At 42.0% G+C, this 22,667-nt stretch overlaps 2 protein-coding genes across 3 annotated transcripts in view; one reads left to right on the forward strand and one right to left on the reverse strand.

The window, feature by feature from the left end:
• Nucleotides 1-11,251, forward strand: part of LOC115568326 (insulin-like) — a 64,771-nt gene extending 53,520 nt beyond the window's left edge. Inside the window, exons 2-4 of one of the 2 annotated variants that reach the window (XM_030395513.1) lie at nucleotides 6,027-6,157; nucleotides 10,160-10,360; nucleotides 11,006-11,251. In XM_030395513.1, the coding sequence (XP_030251373.1) occupies nucleotides 6,124-6,157; nucleotides 10,160-10,360; nucleotides 11,006-11,151 (381 nt within the window). In that variant the 5' untranslated portion in view covers nucleotides 6,027-6,123 and the 3' untranslated portion in view covers nucleotides 11,152-11,251. Of the gene's footprint in view, nucleotides 1-6,026; nucleotides 6,158-8,583; nucleotides 8,785-10,159; nucleotides 10,361-11,005 lie in introns of those variants that run through there. The other variant, XM_030395514.1, reaches the window with a different exon arrangement.
• A 1,281-nt stretch (nucleotides 11,252-12,532) lies between these two features.
• On the reverse strand, nucleotides 12,533-21,387 carry hmmr (hyaluronan-mediated motility receptor (RHAMM)). The gene is made up of 20 exons (XM_030396638.1): nucleotides 21,209-21,387; nucleotides 20,827-20,925; nucleotides 20,648-20,724; nucleotides 20,477-20,554; nucleotides 20,122-20,310; nucleotides 19,888-19,974; nucleotides 19,609-19,720; nucleotides 19,432-19,497; nucleotides 19,132-19,205; nucleotides 18,404-18,474; nucleotides 17,954-18,321; nucleotides 17,710-17,858; nucleotides 17,362-17,597; nucleotides 15,268-15,378; nucleotides 14,945-15,142; nucleotides 14,138-14,851; nucleotides 13,988-14,051; nucleotides 13,435-13,611; nucleotides 13,164-13,326; nucleotides 12,533-13,005 (listed from the first exon to the last, which is right to left on the reverse strand). Exons 1-20 carry the CDS (start codon nucleotides 21,252-21,254, stop codon nucleotides 12,989-12,991), a joined length of 3,096 nt encoding a protein of 1,031 aa, XP_030252498.1. The 5' UTR covers nucleotides 21,255-21,387; the 3' UTR covers nucleotides 12,533-12,988.
• Between the last annotated feature and the right edge of the window lie 1,280 nt (nucleotides 21,388-22,667).

Here is a 22,667-nt window from a genome sequence, read left to right on the forward strand (position 1 = left end):
TTTAACTCCATCTATCCTACACCGTAACTAGGTTATTTGTGATTTTAAAAAAAAAACAAAAACTGAAAACTTATTATCAATACATACACACACTGACATCAAATTAACTAGCAATGGTCGACCGTGTAATGCTTCTTAACCTAGAGAGACACTGGATTTGAGCCACACTATCAGCATGGTGGAGGACAATGTCAGCCGGGTCCAGACTGAAACGTCTCAACAATTATTTGATGGATTACCGCTCAAATTGGTACAGACGTTCATGCCCCTGGTCCGCTGATATTTGGCACTGGGTTCTATTTAATTGCCTTAAATCGATAATGAAAATAAGATGAAAAACAAGAAAAGGACAGTCAGCCTGCCTGTTTGTGTGTCTTGCGTTCAGGTCCCTTTTGGCAAACTCTTACAAAACTAAGTAAGCAACTATAAACTTACAAAATAAAAGATACCCCGCGCACAGCAGTGTTTAACACAAAGCAACAGGTGTTGATGAGCGGAGAATCCAGCAAGGTCACATAGCAATGTCATTGTGAGCATGTTAGCATGCAGAGGTTAGCATTTAGCCCAAAGCACCGCTGTGCCGATCACATGGTGGCGGTATAAGGAAAACGTATGTCTGGCTGGGAAAATTCACGCCCCCTCAAATTGGACCAGCTACTTGGAAAGTCTGAGAAATTGAGTGCCGAGCTGACGTCATTTGATGCGGCAGACGAAAGTAAACTGTGAGTTGACTGTTATCGTGCATACAGGTGGAATTTATTTCATGGTTTACATGATCTGTTTCCTTTGCTCTTCCTTGTCACTCAAATACTTGAAACAGTTGTCAAAGTGTTGTTTGAATGATCTGCGCGATAAAATGCAGAACACCATCCGTGTGCCTCCCACGCTCCAACTTGATGCAACCTAAACGCATCAAAGTCGGAAGAGCGACTTCCAAACTCGGGAAGAGGGACCGTCCGAGGAGCACATGAATGCGACCTCATCGAGCGGCTAGCATGACTGTCTCTTAGCATAAGATGGATGCAACCATAAAACTGATCTTGAATGCTGTCAGCATGACGCCAATCCTCGGGTGAAGTGAATGAACACCCTCCTTCAATGACAGCAGAAGAGATCAAGCACATTTCGAGCTGATACTACTTCTCATTGGGGCATTGAAGGGTTATAATACCCAAGTGGGAGGGTCACATTACAAAGAGACACAACATCCCTCTCCCCCTTCAGATGTGAAAACAAAAATCCCTTCTGAGAGGAAGCGAGGCGCTCTCAAATCAATCCATCAAACCAAAAGGACGGCGCACGCAAACGAGAAAAATGCCAATTGTGAATTGAATTCTCTCGTCTCTCGCGCCTCGAGCCTCAACTCGAAAAAAGGGCCGGTCGCACGAGGGTTTTAATAGAAATCTATTTTCTGGCCTGAAAATCAAACTGGCCATCACTCTGTCCTGCCTCACCTCTCTCTTGGGGACTTGTCACATTTATAACACGTAGTCATTTTCTCAGCTGTCAAACGGCCGCTGTTACCAAGCCTCTGTTCCCCCAACTCAACCTGTCAACTTCTAATTCTAATCTGCTGGAGTGTCTCTGCGTGTGCCTGCTATGAATCAAATACATTAAAAAAAAAAAAAATTAAAAAACCTCTTTGGAATTACAAAGAGATTGCTATTATTCATTATTAATGTGTGTGTGTGTGTGTGTGTGTGAGTGATCTGTAGGGGTCCGCACAGAGGTGGCATAGCAAAGTAGGTCATGACAGAGGTTAGTACTGCATTAGCGACTGTCACAGGCGGGACAGGAGAGTGCAGACACCAGGGCAGCCCCCTCTCTCTCTCTCTCTCTCTCTCTCTCTCTCTCTCTCTCTCACTCACGGCCTCTCTCGCTCGCTCGCACAGACGCACCGACGTTTTTTACCGACGAGTCCGCGGACGATCTGTCATGGATCTGAGCCAGCAGGCCATGACACACATGGAGGGCAGTGTCTGGAACAGGCGGGACGCGTTCGGTCTGTCTTTTGTGTTGTATGCGCACACATGCATGAGACAATGTTTGCATATGACAGGGCTGCTTGACCTGCCAGGAATCCAAACTGTTTGCCCTTGCCAAGGAAAGAAGAAGTAAAGGGGAAAAAATAGAAGAAACAAGAGGTTCCCAACTTTTTTTGACATTTTTTTGATGCCTCCTCTTTCCCGGCGCTCAGTGATTTTTAATGGAAATTCATTCAATATTCAAAGATTTGCTCAATCTAAGCACAGATGAATCTTTCGCAGAGCCTTTGTATCAGTATCCAGTTCTCAAAGTTGACTTAAAGGAGAACTTCGGTCGATTTAAACATGCAGCTTCATTGCTCAAGCTACCCTTGACTAGCCAGTACCGAAGACGCGAACAAATTTGGTCCAGCCATTACAGAGCTCCGTGAACGGAGATGTAGCATTGAACGCTAACAGCATGGGGTCAGAACTTCACACTGTGTTTTAACCGTCTTAACATGCTCCACATCTCACACCAAAAGTTATGCAACATCAGCAGACACCTTAGCACGCAGCACTGTAGCGTGTATGACTCAAACTGAATAAAAAAGTAGTTAAAACAGTGTGTTTGTGCAAGGAGCTACATACCTGTTTGTTGACATCCGTGTGTTCCGGTAGCTAGACCAAACTAGTCAATCCGTCGAGCGTGCACTTACTCCCTCACTGGCGGAGACGGAAACGTATTCCAGCATTTTCGTGTTTATGTTCTTAATGTACATGTCCATGTTACAGCCTGTCATGAGCCATGAGCCTTACAATAGCCTGTTTAGCCTGTTAAGTGCACACTCGATGGACATGCTAGTTTGGTCTAGCTACCGAAACACACGGATGTCAACAAACAGGTGAGTAGCTGCTTGCACAAATACACTATTTTAACGACTTTTTTATTCATTTTGAGTCATACACGCTACAGTGCTGTGTGCTAAGGTGTCTGCTGATGTTGCATAACTTTTGGTGTGAGATGTGGAGCATGTTAAGATGCTTAAAACACAGTGTAAAGTTCTGACCCCATGCTGTTAGCGTTCAATGCTACATCTCCGTTCACGGAGCTCTGTAATGGCTGGACCAAATGTATTCGCGTCTTCGGTACTCGCAAGTCAAGGGTAGCTTGAGCAATGAAGCTGCATGTTTAAATCGACCGAAGTTCTCCTTTAAGGCGGGGCGCCGTTAAGCTCAGTTGGTAGAGCGGGCGTCCCATGTACAGAGGGTTTGTCCTCGCTGCAGCAGCCCCGGGTTTGACTCCTGGCCTGGGGCCCTTTGCTGTGCGTCACTCCCCCTCTCTCATCCTGTTTCCTGTCACCTCTTCAGCTAATCTATCAATAAAGCCATAAAAAGCCCCCCAAAAAAAGGTTAAAAAAAAAGTTGACTTACGTAAATCTGTCTCATTATTTCTGCCTCCTTATGGTTTAGACTCTCACATGAAAACATAATGATCCAAGCTGTTTCTGTTGTCTGCTGCTGTGAGTCAACGAGCCTCTTTATTTTTTATATGTTTTTTTTTATATATATATATATTTTTTTTTTTTTGATGTTCTAAGTCTCTTCAGTTTCCATCCTCGGAAAGTTGGGGATAATTATGGGAGTAAAAAGGCTCACTGTAAGAGCAGATTAACAACATCTCACTGGGCTGAACTCCTCCACTCCCTTTTATCTTCACAAACGCAGTAGAAGAGAAGACGAGTTACGCAACTCCCACCTTGGGGACCCAGCCGACTTTCCACCCAACTTCTGTCTGTCTCTGCATGTCTAGGGCATCTGCTAGTCCTCTGCTATTTGATGTGTGTGTTTGAAGCCGCCACGCAACCGGGGGAGAAGCGGATGTGCCTGTTGTTCGCAGCTCCTGGCGCTTTTGCGCCGCTCCCTCGAGGACTGACTTTCAAAGCGTGGCAAAGTTGGACCTTTCCTGGTTCTACATTTAACACATCCTCAAAATCGCAGTGCCAAGGTGCTGGGTAGCTTTCTTCCCACCTCTTCTCTTTTATCATCCCTCCAAAGACCCTCCTTTTATTAGCAAGGTTCTGGGAGACCTGCTTCCCCTCTGCTACCATTTAGCTGAAACCTGTCATTTAAAGGAAATGAACATCTGCTTGTGATAATTTTTTTATAGAGGCCCATAATCCTCTTTAACACACCTGGCCCCTCGTCTGAAGTTCTTTGTCTTACATTTTGAAAGGATATGTGATCACATCAGGTCCATAACGTTATTATACATCAAAAATGCCAGAAAAGTAACAGGATTTTTTTTTTTACTGTCAGCTCATTAGAAACAGCTTTTTATCCCCTTTGTGGCAAATACATGAGAAACAAGTTGAACTTTAGGTTAATTGGCTCTGGTGTACTGGCTTGTTTCTGCATCAAATTACCACTTACAGGATATACAAAGAGGCCAGTCATTAAACTTAAATATATTGAGTTAGACAAATGAATGCAATGTGTTTGTCTAACTGTGAATTCTGTCTCAGTCTGTCAGAATGAAAATGTATGTTGCAATAGCAGCCTATTTATTTAATATTCCTATTATTAGCCTATTCCTATTTAACATCATCGTATTATATTGTGAACTGATGATTTAAAAACGTCTGTCAGGTCCAAAATAATTGTGTTGTTTTATCTCTGTGTAAGAATCCTGACGGTCGGTTTGTGAACCAACAGTATCACACAGTGTCTGTGTTTCATCAGCATCAGGAATCTTCGTGGTTGCCAGATGGTGGAAAAAAACATAAAAATGGCTGCACTATACTCCGCCCTGTCCGATCGTTAGCTAGCCAGCGTAAGCAACATTAATGTTAGCTAGCGTTATCGATGTTAATCTTGGAAAAGTTAGGTAGTGCCAAAACAAATGGCAACCACTTGAGCGGCTGATGAACAACCATTCAATGTCTACTAATATTATTTTCCAACTTATCCAGCCATGATTACGACAAAGAAGTGATTTTTTTTACGTTGTATATAATGTTTGATATTCAGTGAAGCTAATGTAATCAGACAAATGATACATATTTTGTAAAAGTTTATTTCTTCTTGATCAAAAACCCCATCCTTCCTAAAGCCTTCAATCGTGAGTGAAAAAACACATGAAAACATAAAACGAAAACAGAGAAGTCATTCGAGTCGTCATGTCTCAAGTCAAGTTATGGGTCTTTAACTTCCAAGTCTACGTCGAGTCTCAGGTCATTTAGTTTCTGTCAAGTCAGGTTGCAAGTCGCCAAAACAGTGACTCCAGCCGACTCTGAGTCGCAGTCACAATGACTCGAGTCCACATCTCTGCTAATTACCATAAAATCATGAGGCTCGGCTCCCTCCGTCATCCTTCAGAGGAAAAAGAACTGTGGCTCTCCTTTGGACTAAAAACAAACCAAAGACAAAAAAGCGATAGCTTTGATCGAAAGCAGCAGATTCTTGATCAAGATTTAAGACAAACATGAGATCTGAATAAACAACTGACGTTATCCATTTCAAAGGACGCACGCCACTGTGAAAAACACAACACTACTCTCAGAAAACCATGTCTGCTCCTGCTGACACGACTGCATAAGATTATTTGTGCTGTTGATGGGCTGATTCCAGTGAAACAGTTGTAGAAGACAACAAGCAAACGTTGCAGTTAGTTAGTACAGGAGTCCGGACTGTGCATTTAAGTGTCATATACCAAAAGCTGTCCAGTCCATGTGATCATTGCAGTGAGACAGGACGAACATTGCAGCATGCAAATATAGTAGAATACCTCAAATAACATGTGACGTGAACTAGGGGTTTCAGAAGCTGATTGGTGGTCAGTCTCAAGGCGTTTTGGTTCTAAAAGTTTTTCAGGTCGCGCTTAAATCACAGAAATCTGTCTTTTAATGATTCATTATTTAAAAATGTGTTTGGATTCAAAACCACTGCTGGATCTTTTTCAAGGTGAGCATGAAGCCGGTAAATACATTTAAAATTTGATGCTGCGATGACAGCTAAAAGGAGAACGTGACACTTTTCTTCTTTTTTTTAAAATCACATTAGTCCTGCTGCCGGGACAGGTGGGCTGATTCTCAGGAACATGCACCTCTATGGCCTGAAGCTATAAACTGGCAGAGTGACCCCAGAGAGGCACTGAAAGATGTGGTGTCTGCCACGGCTGCATACACAGAGAAGTAAGTGCTGAGTTTGTCCATTTTTTTCAGACGTTAGGTAGAAAAAATTGTTTTGCACATGTTATAATTTTTTTTATTTTAGAAATGGCTCTACAAAATCTACAAAATTGGTTTTCAACATGAAGAAAAAAAAAAAGCTACCCCAGAAACAACAATTTATTTATATAAATCTGCTCAAGAAAGATTGAAAGTCTACCTTTCCGTCTACACAGCTTTAAATTTGACAGCACAGTGTCTGTGGAGTGGCACATGGCATCAATTATAAATATTAAAAGGGAAATTAAACCACGGCAAAAAAGAGGTGACAGTACAGAGCTGGGCTGCGTCCTCAGGGCCTGACAATTGAGTCATCATGTGATATGAAATTACACAGTGTCACCTCTCATCTACATCCTGCCCACCCTCAGATACTGTAGGCACGTTAACATTATAAAGAACAGCTGCTGCGCGAGACGAGAGCAGTCAAAGCCTACGCAATAAAACAAGGACGAAAGTAACTAAATCAGCTTTTATCCCAAAATGTCTTATTCATATTAAATTTAGTAGCATCGTGGCTATTTGAGTAATACATTTTTTTAGTATTGAAACATCACGTCTGTATGAAGAAAATGTACATCTGGTAAATTAGCACTGAGACAGGCTTCTGTTCCCAGGTTTGCTTGAACATCAAATTCAAGGAACTTGAAGGCCTAGTTCCCTTGAATTCAAGGACCTAGCACAGCTAATTCTGATACATGGATGACTGTTAAAGGTTAAGTTCACACACAAAATGAAAATTCAGTTATTATCTACTACAAGCAGCAAGGTAGTTTACTCATCATTATGCCACACAGGGTTGCATAACGAAGTGAAAGATTGTAACACCTTCATGCTGCACAAATTACAGAACATACGCACAGTCATTTATGTACGAATAAACATAAACATGTCGCACGTCTTTTGAATCTGCTTCAGGGTGTGTGTAAACAGCAGCAGCAAGACAGGGATGGTAATGTGGCCAGCATCTTAATGTAGAAAAAGTTCGACGTCTGGGAGACTGTCCATCAACTTCGACCGCGTGTGAACGCCAAGCAACAACTCAATACATTTAAAAAAGAAAAAAGATAAAAAAATTCTAATAGAATTTTGTCACGAAATATATCAATACAAGCACTTCCAATGAACCATTCCTATTTATGCCTTTTTTCAAAAACAACCATAGCCTTCATTTCGTTCACTCAAATTGCATTTTGAGGATTTCGAGGACCTGAAGGAACAAAATGTACTTCAAGGTAACACATCGCAAACTGCAGCTGATATCATATTGCAGAAAAGCTTGACCTTTAGAACACGGAGGTAAACGGAGGAAGTGGAAGAAGTACTCTGATCTCTTACTTGAGTAAAAGTAGCAACACCACATTGTAAAAATACTCTGCATTCAAAGATTTACTCAGGTAAAGGTACAAAGGCATTTGATTAAAATGTACCTTAGGTACCAAACATAAAACCACTTGTTTTGCAGAGTTGTCCATTTCAGAATCATATATATAATATAACTTGGTTACAGTTATTGAACTTCTGCATGTGTGGGGGAAAAAAAAAAAGTTGTATAAAGCCCTTTGTGGCTCCAGAAGAAGCTGTGTGTAATCTTATAAACTGCCTCCAGTGATTAATCTTAGTGGCTAGCTGTATTGTGGGTAATGTAGGCACCAAGTTTTTGAAAAGCAGTCCATTGGTCGTGTATTGCACTCCCATAACATTGCTGGACTCATTATGGACACAAAAAACAAATGATTAAAACTGACACAGCAGACCCAGAGATGTCACCTGGCGCCTACATTTCCCACAATCCAAATTAGCTAGAGGTGGATTTATAAGATTACACACAGCTACTTCTGGAGCAACAAAGGGCTTTATACTGCTTTTTTTCACACATGCAGTAGTGCTCCTCAAGACCTGTAAACACACTTTAAGGTGTAAAAATGTGTGCAGTTACCCTTTAGGGACAGTGCTTGAGTAAATGTACTTAGTTACAGCCCATTATGCCACACAGGGAACACTCACGAGTCTGAATGTAATTTTTGTTGTTCCAAGAAATTAAATTTGACTTAATAATAATTTTAGACTGTATATTACATAACATTTCATGACAGATTGTTAACAAAATTAACCCTGTTCCCATGAGTCATTAGTCTTGCACACAGCCTCACCTTAAACACACGACCTGTTGACACCGATGCCCTGGAAGCTGTCTAATCTACACACCGCGTCCAGAACATGGCATATGGTGTTTGTCCGTCAGCATGTGAGCCGTGCCAGTCAGGCCGGCACACAGCAGGGGTTGTGCGGGGTATATAGCCGGGTGACTGACCTTCTCAACTTCATCTCAACTCTACTGTTGGTCCACACTGCAGTTAAATGAATTAGTGCCACGCAAGAACAGATCAGCATGCTTACAGGTCAGGGTGTTAATGAGAGGACCTTAGAGTTTTCCGCTGAGCCTGACAAAGGCCAGGTGGATGTGGGGAGTTATAAAGGGGAAAGGTAGCCAAGTGGAGATGTTCTCTGTAGCTGTATAGTCCTACAGGCCTAGGCCCTGTTTATCTGCATCTCCCAACTGCTCTGCTGCACTGAGGCCTCAAACACAGGTAAGCAAGTTTTCTCTGTATTCCCACAGGATTTCAACTTTGAAAATGTATGTGTGTAATAACCAGGGATGAAAGTAAAGAGTAGCACGGGCAGGATCTATAACTCAACCAATCTTGTGTGCCAAGGAACCTGGCATACGGCCAAGAGGGATAGAGGAGTGGCAGGCCCAGATAGAGCACTCTGCCAACGTTGTAATGCCTGGCACGGGTGCATTGTTAAAGACACTGTTAAAATGATTCATTTTCAATCCAATAATCTGCAGTACACTATAAGATGTCCACAAAAGGTCTATATAGTTTCTAAATGACTGCTAAATATGTTTTTCACCTTGAAAATGGAGCTGAACTTCCAACCCAGGAGAGTATCCATCACAAATGGGATCCGACTAATAAAACTAATAACAATTTGGTAATCTTGGACAGAGCATTCCCTTTCTCTTGAGCGCTGGAGCAGCTAAAGCTGGACAGCGCTGACCTTGAGGATACAACGACAGTATCCACAGCGGTGATTTGGGGACAGGTGCATTCTTTCTGGCTTGTAATAGATGATGCTTTGATAAAAAAAAATAAGGCTCACCTGGGGATGAAAGGAAAGCAGAAGGAATCAAAATAAAATCAATTTTCAATTTACTTCAATAGGAGCGAGAAATAACAAACATAACCTTGGATGGCTCATCTAAAAAATGCTGTTTGTAAATGTGAGCCGTGAAATGTCCGACATCAAAAAGATAAGAGATGTTCGATCTTAACTTTAAAAAGCTGCTCACTTCTTGGAATTTAGATTTATCATTAAGACAGTTTGAAGACCACCTGGGTCATCAAGATGTAATTTCTGCACTCATCACTTTTCTTAATCTTTGGTTTTCTCTGCTTAGGCTTGCGCTAATTTGGAAGATTGAGAGATTTGAGTCAAATATTACCCGATAGCTTTTTTTCTGCAGACCTCGTTTCACCGCAGCTTTTCATCCCGGCTTTTGATTTCCAAAGACTGAATGGATTGTTCAGTTTTTCTGCTCACTTCAAAGCCCTTGTTCTGAGTCGGGGCTATTGCTGCGTGCCTACAGTGTTGTCTCTGAGCTATTAAACTCCCAAAGCGTGAAGCTATATCTGGTGGAATTGCGCGGGAACATTGCACAAAATATCTATATTGAAAGCTGTTGAAAAGAAAGTGGTTTTGTAATGCCTGAGTGTCATCAAGATAGGTCTGATCAAACTTCGCCTCATCCTTAAGCTTTCAAAGCATCAGCCTCGAGGTGTTAATTATTGATGGGTGGATTCATTTTTCTCTGTCTTTGAAACCTAACAGAATTAAAATTTGATCAGATGTGTGCTACTTTATGTGTGAGCTTTTTCTTTTTGTGCTCCATCCAAAAAGGTCTCCTTCCTATGGCCAAAATACCATGGGCGGTGTCCATGCTGCTGCTGCTGGTTCTCTACTCCCCGGGGGTGTCCTCGGCCCCCGCCCAGCACTTGTGTGGCTCCCACCTGGTGGACGCCCTCTACTTTGTGTGCGGGGAGCGGGGCTTTTTCTACCGCCCAAACCGGCCCTACAAGCGGGATCTGGAACATCTGCTCGGTAAGGCCACATTGGCTCTTCGTCTGTGTAAAATAAGTTCTAATTGTGCGCTTAATGGTGGGAGTTCAGAAGGGAACAGCGTGACATTGCCCAGAGACCCCGGGCAAGCTTTGTTACACTGCGGTCCCTGCAATGTTCAAAGTTTACAGCCAGTCTAATGAGAATACCAATTTGGATCCTGGCTAGAGGAAAAATGTTTATTGAGAAAACACGCTGGAGACTTCCCTGAACTGAATCTTTGAATTTGTCCAAACCATCATTAGTGTGCAAAGCCCATCTCCTTTTTTGAATTCAGTGGGTTCAGTGGGCTTTTGGTTTCTTATTGTTGCTTTCAACATCTAGAAAAAAAAAAATCCCAGAAATTCCTCATTACTTTATTCCCGAAATGCATTATTTGGAACACTTGCCTCAAACGCTTTATTGATGTTTTGAAGTTAAAGGTGCAAGCTGTGATACGCATCCATCGGCGCACCATCATATCTCCGCTTGAAGTAGAGACTAACGCGACTAAATGGATTGGCCGAGATCAGATTACCTTACCGTTAAATCTCTATTTAAGTGTGACCTGTCTCAACGGTAGTTTGACGAACTGGAGGGTTTTGCGGGACTTAACGAATGGCTTTGGGAACTTTCTCCGCTTCTAAGGGTTCCTGACTGAAAGAGCTAGACAGGAGCAGCGTCTGTGGAGGGTCCTGTCTGGCCACGATGAGCCCAAGGTGAAGAGAGGCATCGTGGAGCAGTGCTGCCATAAGCCGTGCAGCATTTACCACCTGGAGGGCTACTGCGACTGACACGTCAGTCCTTGACCGGCACCACTCATAGCTTGTAAAAAGTCAATTTCTGGCCCAATGCTTTCAGGCTATGTCTTATCAACCGAAGGAAATAAAGCTTTGTGACCCATAACCCAGGGCTCCTCTCTGCAAAGATGTGAATTTGTGTTCTTTGTAGCTGGTGCATAGTGTGGATGAAACATGGTTCGCAATAGCTTTCTGCTGTGCTCCAACATGTGGCTACAGTCCTAGAGTGCTCTCTACTGGCTGAGGGTGGACATGGCCAAGAAGATCACATACAGCTGAGGATGGAGGTTTACATACGACTCTGGCGGGCCACCCTGCCCTGCATGTCGTAGATGTCTCCCTTCACCGAGACACCTGATTTATATGAATGGGTCGTTATCAGGCATCGGCAGAGCTCGATGACGAGCTGATCATTTGAGTCAGAAAAGTCGGAGAAGGGAAAACATCTGGAACATGCAGGGCGAGGCGGTGACGGAATCAGGATTGAGAAACCCCACCCAAAGACATTTGAACTCGCTTTCTTTCCCACAATTCCTGTAATTTAATCCTCATAAACATTCCATCTCTACAATCAGTCAGGATCACCACTTTTATAAAAGGCAGAATAATAGCAGAGGAGCTTATTTATTTCATCTTATCATATTCTCAATGGGTCAGAAGTTTACATACACTTTGAGGAAGCGCTGGCTTTAAATTCTACATTAACGGTAACCTTCAACAAGCTTTCCACAATAAGCTGCTGCAGTTTAAACTCGTTCCTCCAGATACAGCTGGTGTAGCCGAGTCAGGTTTGTAGGCCTCTGTGCTTGAGCAAACTTTTCCGGTTACGACCATAAGCGTTCCGATAGCCTGAGGTATAGACCTTGTCCTTCATTCACTGTCCAACTGGCTGATGTCTTGAGATGTTGCATCAATATATCCACACTTTTCCTTCCTCATGATGCCACACCCTCACAGCATGATGCTGCCACCCCATGCTTCGCGATTGGGATGGTGTTCTTTGGCCTGCAACCCTATGTTTTGCTTCAATGATAATGACTGGCCAAACATTTCCATATTTTCATTCCCCTTTCCAGTTGCAAACCATAGTCTCGAGCAGCTTCGATGCCGTTCTGGGTTTCATTTGCACGCCAGCGTATTCTCAACTCAGCTAGGAGACAGGATGCGTCTCTTCCTGACCAGTTTTATGGGTGTGTGGTCCCAAACAGTTTATACTTACACACTATTGTTTATCAGTCAACTTCCTGTATGTAAATATCTGACTCGTTGGATATGTGATATACTGAATTATAACAGTTGAATACGTTTTGTGGAGTGTATGTAAACCTCTGATTTTAAAATTGTACAGGATAAAAAGTCAGTCAATCTTAGTAACACCCGTTTAAGAAGACTATTTATTTACAAAAAATTAAGATCCATGAAGAGCCACCCTGCATCAAACAGTTGCTGGCTCTTCTACCAAAAGCATTGCAGTTACAGCAGTTATACAAATCCAAAGCAGATTTCACAATAAAACAGCATTTCACAATGTAATGCTAACTACAACTGTTGTTCTCTGGAGTGTGTGCACCTATTTCCTCATTATTTTCACACACTGATCCCGTAAAAATATGCACACACACACGCACACATGCACGCGCACGCACACACACACACACAGCTCCTAACACTTCTTTTTAAAATCTAAGCACATGACATAAATCATTGCAGTATATGTGAAAATTTGACACGAAGACTTTAAAAACGTCATGGGTTGCCAAGTCGTAATAAAAACAAGATATCAATTTGGCAGCCAATTAGTTGTCAGTTCTCGTCTTGTAGAAGAGCTCCATTACACAAAGTGATTTCCTGAGAGAACAAACAAAGAATTAGGTTTTCACTCAAATATCTCAGTAATCAGGTGGAAAATAATCAACAAGAATCTTACAACTGTTCAATTTTCATTACATCTTTTTACATCTCTAAAATTTTGAGATGCAGCAGCGAGAGGACAGTTAAGTACTCACCTTCTTTAAGAGGTTCACTTGTTTCAGTTTGCCTGTTCTCCTTGTCGTGTTGGAAAGCTTTGCTGGGATCAAACCTGCGGCGAGGAGCACCAGGGAGCGTCGACCTGAGCTCCTCCAAATCACTCTTCTGCCGGTTTACCTGGGACCGAAGCTTGGAAACCTCCTACACACACACAGAAAAGAAACCCATTGATAAAATGTAGGCACTGTAGCTCGAGAAAAACAATGTGTGTGGTTCCGAAAGCAGGCAGTGTTGCGCTCCTGTTTTCACCTGTTTTAGGGAGATATTCTCATCTTTCAGCTTCATCACATGTTTGATCTTCTGCTTCTGGTTCTGGTGGCCCAGCAGGCGAGCATAAGCATCCGACAACTTGTTCAACTCCTCCTGGTTTGCTCCATTTTCATTGAGTAGCGCCTTTCGCTCTGCTGCAAAGGCGTTGAGCTGTTCCTGTGGGCAAACACATGAACATGGAGAGGGTTTTACCTCTAAAGATAGCCCAAAGACAATTCAGTTTACTGTGAGGGACATGAATCAATCAGAAAATATTCACATTTAAGAAGCCAAATCAGAGGATGTTGACGATTTCTCAAATAATAACTCAAACAGATTAAGCGATTATCAATATATTTGGCGATTAACTAAACTGGACAACAATCATTGCAGCTCTACTTTAACTTCAGTCAGGTTAAAATTATCTGTAGTTCATTACCAGAAGCATCACCTTTGACATTACACATTTTTTTTCCCTCTGTTATCATAAAAAAGGTTGATTATGCAGCGTTAATGAATGACAATCTGTGCTATTTTAATTGCTGTCACTGACCTGGAAGGGCCGGACCTTTGTAAACAGCTCCTCATATTGTTTCCTCCAGTGTTCTGTGTCTGAACTTTGGGTGCAGAGAAGAAAAGAAAGAGTTGTAAAGATGTGCAAATTGGGAAAACAAAACAAACACAAAGAAATCCACTTCCTCACCTTTTCTCCTGTGCTTCAGTTAATTGTCTTTGGAGTTCCTTTCGCTGCTCCTCCATCTCCCACTGCATGGTAACCTTTTCCTGAGTCAGTACTTCTACCTGCTGCTGCAGAGCCCGTCCATCTTGCTGTTGGTCTTCGAGCTCGCGCTGCAATGCCTGCGTCTTCTCCGCGATGAGGTCTAATTGGGCCTGGTAGTTCAGAGTCCCTCGTTCAACCTCATCCCAGCGCGACTGAAGCGCATTTCTGTCCTGCTCTGCAATGAACAGCTGGTTTTCAAGAGCCAGCCTGGACTGCTCTTTCAGTTCTACTTGAGACAGGAGACTCTTGCTTTGCTCGTCCACTCTCTCTAGCTTGGCCTGTAGTCTGAGCACCTCTGACCTGGCCTGCCGGCGGTCCTTTCTTTCAACCTCCAACGCCCCCCTTTCCTCCTGAAGTGCTGTCTGAATTTGAGCTTTCTCGTCTCTTTCTTGTTGAAGCTGTTCCATTATTTCCTCTTTTTCCTGCCTTACCTCCTCTAGCAGTTTCTGAGCTGTTTCCCTCTCATTTTGAAGTCGAGCTGAACTCTGACCTCTCTGTTCCTCCAGTTGCCCCAGTGCCTCTTCTCTCTCTTTTGTCTGCTGCTGTAGCTGACTGATCAGGGCAGCGTGTCTCGCCTCCATGGCCTTCATCTCCTCATCTTTTTGTGCAAAGCGAGTCTGCACCTCCAGCAACATCCTATCAAGTCGAAGAAAAGAGAATTAAAAAAAAAAAACGGGTGGAAAAGTGACAGCTATTTCAACACAGACGGAGAGTGAATTTAAAACATACCCCGAGTTTTCCTCCCTGGCTTTCGCTTCAGCTAATTGTCTCTCCTGGTGCTCCTCCAACTGCTTCTTCACTCTTTTCATCTCCTCATCTTTCTGTAGAAGCACTTTGTCCACCTCTCTCATCTGCCGGGTCACTCTCTCCACCTCTGTTTCCAATGTTTTTCGTTTTTCCTCTGCTCCCTTCAGAGCTTCTTTGGCGCTGAAAAGTAAGACAAAAGCAGTCTGTGAACCTAACACGCTGACAGAATTTGAAGCTAAACGCCAAAAGGCATCAAACTGACATTCCGGGCAAACTTGAAGAAATACAGACAGACGAGCACTCACCTTTCCAGCTCTACGACAATGTCTGCCATCTTGTTCAAGGAGTTTGTGTGTGCCTCTTGGAGTTCTCTCATGGCCACAGAATGCTCCACCTTTAAAGCTTCCACTTCAGTGCTAAAAAATAAATCACAAGCACACAGTTTTGATGTGAGTGAAGTTGGATGACTTTACTGCCCTAAAACACAGAATTCAACAGATACAAGCACCTTCATAAGATTATGGCCTCTCCATATGCATGCTATATTTCCTCAGCACTATTTTTCACTGTCTAATAAAGGCAATGAAAAAACAACTTCCCCTCCAAGTGCCCTACTTCCCCTCAGGATGAGGATGTGAGGTGACTTGAAATTGGTCCAAAATAGAAATAGACAGTGACCCACTGTCAGTGTCAACTCTTTGATGGACTGGCTACCTGTCAATTATTTCCTTCTACTTTATACCCAGTGGGACATGCTCCCAGCTGCCTGTGACTCTAAATAGAAACACACAGGCAGAGGCAACAAATCCCAAAAAAATTGTTATTTTGCAGTGAGCAAGACATATTTAATGCCAAGTATAACTTTAAGACTTCAGCGAAAAAGGGCCATTTCAACCCCAATTCCAAAATAGATATTTTTACTCTTACTGGTAGTGCCATTTCTCCATCCAGGGTCTCTGCAGGTTTGAACAAGTCAAATTTAAGACTTTTTAAGACCTTTTTAAGACCATTTTGAACTAAATTTAAGACCTACACGAAGTACGAAAAAGTTAGGAAAAATGCCGTCCCAGAATTGCTTTAAATAAATAACCACATTTATTGCCATTCACAGAGCAGCTCAAACAATGAAGAATGGAGTGAATGAGTGTGTGTCAGGGTTATTATAGTTTTAACATTTTCATTAGTTTTTGTTTTAATTAAGCTTAATTTAGTCAGTTTGTTTTTTCATTTTAGTTTAGTTTCAATTAGTTTAACAAGTGATCTAAGTAGTTTAAGTATAGTTTTTATCAAGGAATTTAATTTGAGTTAACTATAATAACTCTGGTGTGCGCACACACACACACACACACACACACACACACACACACACACACACACACACACACACACACACACACACACACACACACACACACACACACACACACACACACACACACACACACACACACACACACACACACACACACACACAGTGTTCAAAATCGAAAGCACCTCCGCTTTCACCGTCTGAGCTGGGCCAAAGATGGTTTGAATGTCGCTTGACTGTTAGGTGGCAGAGGCAGTGCAGAGTTCGGGTCAAGCAGAATTGGATGAAATTGGACCGGGAACTGGTGACAAAGGCATACAGAAGTGTGCGATTACGTGACTTCGCTGGAGACTTTTAGAAGCTAACTGATGTTTTTTCAGCGCTTTCACACCGAGTGTGCCCAATTTGAGGGGCACTTCGGTTGGCAAAATACCACTTACGTTCCTGGATACTTCAGACAGAAGAACACACGGAGATGACTGTGAATCTCACCAACACATTTCCTCCAAACAAAAAAGAAAAAAGAAAAAAAAGGCGATGACGGAAGCGATTAATGAATGTACATATTTAAGACCCGACTAAATGTCATTTAAGACCTATATGCAAAATATGAACGTATTTAAGACTTTTTAAGGCCTAAAATTGAGATTGTCAAATGTAAGACTTTTTAAGACTCCGCGGATACCCTGTCCATCTAGAGTTTTTGAGATATCGGTGATAGGATAAGAGGTCAGCAGCAGACCTGGGACCAGCTCTAAATTAAATCAATAAAAGTAGCGCAATGAATGTATTCAAATTCAACAGAGAAAAAGTAAAATGATAGTAAGAGTAAAAGTATGCTGCATTAAAACTACTCCGAAAAATGCAGTTTGCTTAAAAAAGTTACTCAATTGCATCGTATGGTGTAAATGTCTATGTAAATGTTACTATACATCTCTGGTTATCTTGAGTTACCAGACCATAATTTCTGGAAAGTGACACTGCTGTTGAGTTTTTCAAATGTATATACTGTATTTTAGCTTTTGGGTTGAACTGTCCTTTTACTACTCTCAGTCAACACTTCTTATCAGTGTGTTCGGCCTGTTGTCACCTCTCCGTCAGAGTCCTAGCATCACTCAGCTGTCTCTCCAGCTCGCTCTTCTCCTCCTGCAGCCTTTGGAGGGCCTCCTCACTCCTACGCGCATCCTCCTCCCTCTTCTTGTCTTGATCCTCCAGGAGAGCGAGCTCGCCCAGCACCTCCTCCATCTCCTCCTTTAACTGTCTCAACTTCTCATCAGACTCCTCCCTCTCCTGTTCCACCAATACAGATAAGGAGTCCACAAGCGCCTGTAGAAAAAAAAAAAAAAAAAAAGGGAAAGAGTCAGTCATTGCTTTCAGTGATTCTACACTCAAAACTAAAAAAAGAATGTTCCATGTAAGACAAAACCTTCTGCGTGACCTTTTCTTTTGTCAGCTCCGCAGTAAGACTAGCATTTTCTTGCTCGAGGTCAATTTGTCTCTTTTTCTCATCTCTTTTAAACTCCTTTAGAACGACAATCTCTGCTTTCAACTCCTCCACTCTCCTCAGCCCCTCCTCCTGAGTCTTGCCTAAAAACAATACATATAAAATAAATGCATCAAAAAACATGTCAATTAATTTTTTTGACCTAAATTAACATCGTAAAAATGCATGTTGAACTTACTTCTCTCTTTCTCAGCAGACAGATACCGCAGTTCCAGATGTTCCACTCTCTCATCCAGCTCCTTCTCCGTCCTCCTGAGCACCTCCCTAAGTCTCGCGAGCTCTGCCTCATGCTGTCGAACTGTTGCCTGAGAGTCTTCAACTTCTTGGTTGGCAAACTTCACCTGCTCCTCCATGTCATTCACTGACTCTTGTGAAGACTTTAGCTCCAGCTCTTGGTTCTTCAACCTCTTCTCCGCATCCACTAAAGCATCCTTTGACACCTGCAGCTCTTGTTGGAATTTCTGCTCCTCCTCCTCTTTTTGTCTGAGCACATTTTGAGTGCTTTGTAGCTCAGTGGTGCGCTGCTCTAGTTCTGTCTCAAGCTGCCTGCGGAACAAGCAAAAAATGAGCGTCATAGTATACAGTCTGGATCTAACTTCCTTGAAGGAACTATTATGCATTTTCTTACTTTACTTTCTCAACCTGAGAACCAGTAACAGCACTCTCCCGTGTCTTCTCTTGGAGCCTTAAGCGAAGATCCTACAAACATATTTAAAGGATAGGCATGATTTTCACAAAATATGACTAAAAACAAAAGGAAAAATGTCCACTTTTGTAAGATTTTCTGTAGTAGAACTAGGCCCAGTCCATGCATACACAGGTATTTTTTTTAGAAATGTTTTATATTATTTTTTAGAAATAAACATATCTCCATCCTGACGAGCATTTTGGCAGTTTCAAAAATAATCTCATGAAGTCAACACACTCACACCTGAAAACACATATCCTGTGGCCATTCATGTACACTGGGCATGCACATGCTGTAAACAGGAAGCAGACAGTATACTCCAGTCGGACGTTTAGATACAGAATATACTACAAACGAGACAGGGAAAGTGACTGCTCTTCACCGAATCCTCCTGAATAATGCTACTGTCTACAAAATATTCTGTTTTATCTCTCTGTTCCATCATTATATTAACTCAATGTCCATTTGTGTCTGTCTAAGTACAACTTTAAACAATAACATCCACTCAGTGGATCCTACAAACACTGATAAACTAATATATGTCAAAAGTGACAGACAGACTGAATGTCCTCACCGAAGAAGGAGTTTTCCATGGTGTGAAAGGCCAAAACACAAATAAGGCGCTGTTTTAAGACTCATATACATGTGGACAGATATCCAATTCATACCTGGATCTGTTCATTGGCTTCGTCCAGGTATCCCTGCAAGACTTTGATTTCCTCTCTCAGCTCCCTTATCACAGCTGGAAAATAACACACAATTATGGGTGTTTGCAGGAAGCAAACTGTAACTAGAGCTGAAACAATTAGTATATCAAAAGAAAGTTAATTGCTAAATATTTTGATAATTAGTTAATTGATTCAGTCATATTTCAAGCACAAATGTCAAACATTTGCTGGTTCCAGCTTCTTAAATATAGCAATTTGCTTTGTGTGTCAAGGAAAAAGCAGGCAATACACACGACTCACCATGCAATCTAGCATTCTCCTTCTCCAACTCTTCATTAAGAGTCTGGGTCACTTGATGGTGGTCCTCTGTAAAAGGTTAAAGAAGTAGAAAAAAAACATCAACTAACTCTTGCCGTTAATCCACTGTTACTCTTCTATACATCTAAGCATGTTCGATCCACTGCTGTTAAATCTTACCCAAGTCTTTGTTCCTGTCCTTCAAAGCAGTGATCGTACCCCTGGCAGCTTGGAGATCAGTTTCAAGCACCTTTAGGTGGCCTTCAGCGTTAACCTGTAGTAGCTTTAACTCCTGGACACACACATACATGCATTCAATACATAAGCATCAGCATCTGCTGCAACTGACAATGTGCTGTGACTTTACATTCAGCTGCAACTGACAATGTGCTGTGACTTTACATTCAGCTGCAATTAAACCAATGAGGGGTTATACAAAATAATGTCTACACACAATACCTTGTTTTTAACATCTACAGTGTTCTTGGCTTCCATCAGCTCCATTGTGAGAGAGTTGATTTTTTTTTTTGTGGTGTCAGCAGAGACCTAAATAAAAAAAAAAAAAATGAAAAAAAACCCCCAAAACACTCAGACACACTTTCAAAAGGTTTTTAGCGCTAAAGACACATCTCATCAAGAAAGGACTTTTACATTTAACCATGCATAAAATCATAAAAAAAAAAGAAAGCAGACCTTGTTTTTTAGAAACTCGTTGACTTTCTTGAGCTCTGCCCGCTGTCGTTCAAGGCTGGTAACATTGGAAGAGAGGCCCGTCTTCTCCCTGACTGCAGACAGCAGCTTGGCCTCCACTTTCTTTAGCTCCTCTTCCAGAGCCTGCAGGCGACGATCCTGCTCCCCTCGCTCCTGAACCAGGGACCTTATCTGGAAGGCAACAAAGTGGTTAGGACTCTGATGTACTGTGACAGAAACAATAACAATGTGAACAACTGTTGATCAGTTATATCTAGATGAGACAAGCCAGTGATTACAGACAACTAACTTTCTTGTGGTAAACCTATAGCACAAATGTTTTTTCGATGAAGCATACCTCTTTCTCCAGGAGTTTCTGCTGTTTCCTCTCCATGCTCATTTCGTTCTTCTCTCTCTTGACACTTGACCCTTCGACCTAGTTTTTCGCAAGATACAAAACGAGTTAGTTTTGAAGAACTAGCAGATCTATTCGTGAAGTAATTACATGCTGACATTAAAGACAACTTACAAGACCATCCACGGACATAGTCCTACGGACAGGTGACACCAGGGTGCTTCTGGATGGCGATGGTGGTGGCATTTCACCTGGAGACAGAGATAATGGAAAATACGTGGCACAAAACGTTACGTGTCAGGTATTTCTTCGTTGTCTTACCGTGTTGCATTGTGCCTCTCAAATGAACCCACCTGCTTTAACAGCTCTGAATCGGTCAGATTTATCGAAGGAAGCAGCTCCCTTCAGCTCCCCGGACTTGATCTCATAGGAGCCCGGTGGAGGGGCGCAACCTTCGGGCAACAACAGTGTTAGCCACACTACTGACGCTACTCCTTCGTCAGTTTACATATTGAAATAAGTTAACCTAACTTAGCGTGCTTTGTTTCAACTCCCAACACGGCACCACCCAAATAAAGTGTAAACCTACATTAAGTTTGTTTGGCAGTTTAATATTCCGTGCCGAGTGCGGATGCCCGCTGACATTACGTTAACGTTAAGCTTCTTACCGTTGAACAACTTAAGGTGGTGCTATGCTAGCTGCTGCTAGCTACAAGCTTCTGAACGCTTACTTACCCACATTGTCGTTGAACCTTTTCAAAGGGGCTCTTGAGAAAGACATTTTTTAAATTCGCTGCTCGTCGCAAATTTTGAATTTAAAAATGAGTTTCCAGCAGTATCGATGAGGCTGCAGTGCAGCGCTCGTTGAATCTGACACAACAACAGACGCTGCGCCGCTGAAATTTCAAAATAACGTCATGCGTGCGTTTATGTACGTATGGCCAATAGGCAGCCAGTTTTGGAATACGTAAACCAACCAGTCCCGTTTGGGGCGAGGCCTGTCCCATGAAGCTTTCTGTACACAACAAGAATGAAATCAGGTTTCTATTTTCTATTTATATATTGTATTCACTCCTAATTGACTAACGTATTCAAAGCAACAGTACAGTCACTCTTGTATGGTTTAAACAATATATAATAATAAAATAAAGGTTTAGAGATTCTTTTATATTTTTACTTTTTAAAAGACTTAGACTTAGACTTAGAAAATGAATGTAAACTATTATTTAACGTCAGCAGTTGATGTTCTTTTCTTCCTTGTCTGCCCTATTAGCATGGAGGCCCTAGGCATGTGTTGAGATTGCCTGTGACTGGATCCTGCCCTTACCGCGGTTCAAGTAGCCCAGTCAAGACAGTGCTGTGCCCGGCCGTGGCCATGATGCCAAACACTGATCAAACCGATTCACCGTGGCAAAAAGCCAGCAGCAATGTTTGATTTGACCACAGGATTAAATGAAAACGACCTAATGTATGGAGGCTGGGCATCAACCCAGAATAGACCCAAATAACTTTTGGTGTGGATCAGGATAAAGGGATGGATCCTCACTTTTTTAACAGTGTGAGATATGGCTACCTATACTACCATCTACAACTAACTTTCTTATGCTACCAAAAATGGAAAACATTTGCAGACGAAGCTAGAAAAGTGCATCCAGAGGCGTTTGGTCATATAATGAACTTACATATGATGTATTCTACCTTGTGGGCATGTCGACTCACATAGGTCTTTGGAAACTTTTAGCCACTGACCAAACCCCCTGTGAATTTCTCCAGGTATTTAAAAAGAATCAGATTTTATCTAACTGTGCAGTCATACTTTGTAAAAAAATAAAATAAAATAATAACTTTATAACTCTCTACATTGCCAGGTGTGTAACTGTTGGGGAACACTACATCTTTTCTATTTATTGATTTACTGGGCCTCAGTAAAGAAGAAGAAAAAGAAGAAGAAGAAGCAAGTGTAGAAGCAATTGAATCCAGTATTGTAACCAATATAAATTACACAGATTCATGTTTTTTTTTCAGTTAAACATTTTTTATTTCATGGAAATACAACATAATTTCAAATCCTTTCCAGGACCATTGTTGTACATTTTATACTCTTTTTTTTTCTCCATTTTTTTTGTACTTGAAAACATGGTCACTTGTACAACAATATCATAAACAAAGCCTCATGTCACAAATGGAGCCATTG

The sequence above is a fragment of the Sparus aurata genome, chromosome 18 (assembly GCF_900880675.1).
Source record: "Sparus aurata chromosome 18, fSpaAur1.1, whole genome shotgun sequence".
Taxonomy (NCBI): Eukaryota; Metazoa; Chordata; class Actinopteri; order Spariformes; family Sparidae; genus Sparus; species Sparus aurata.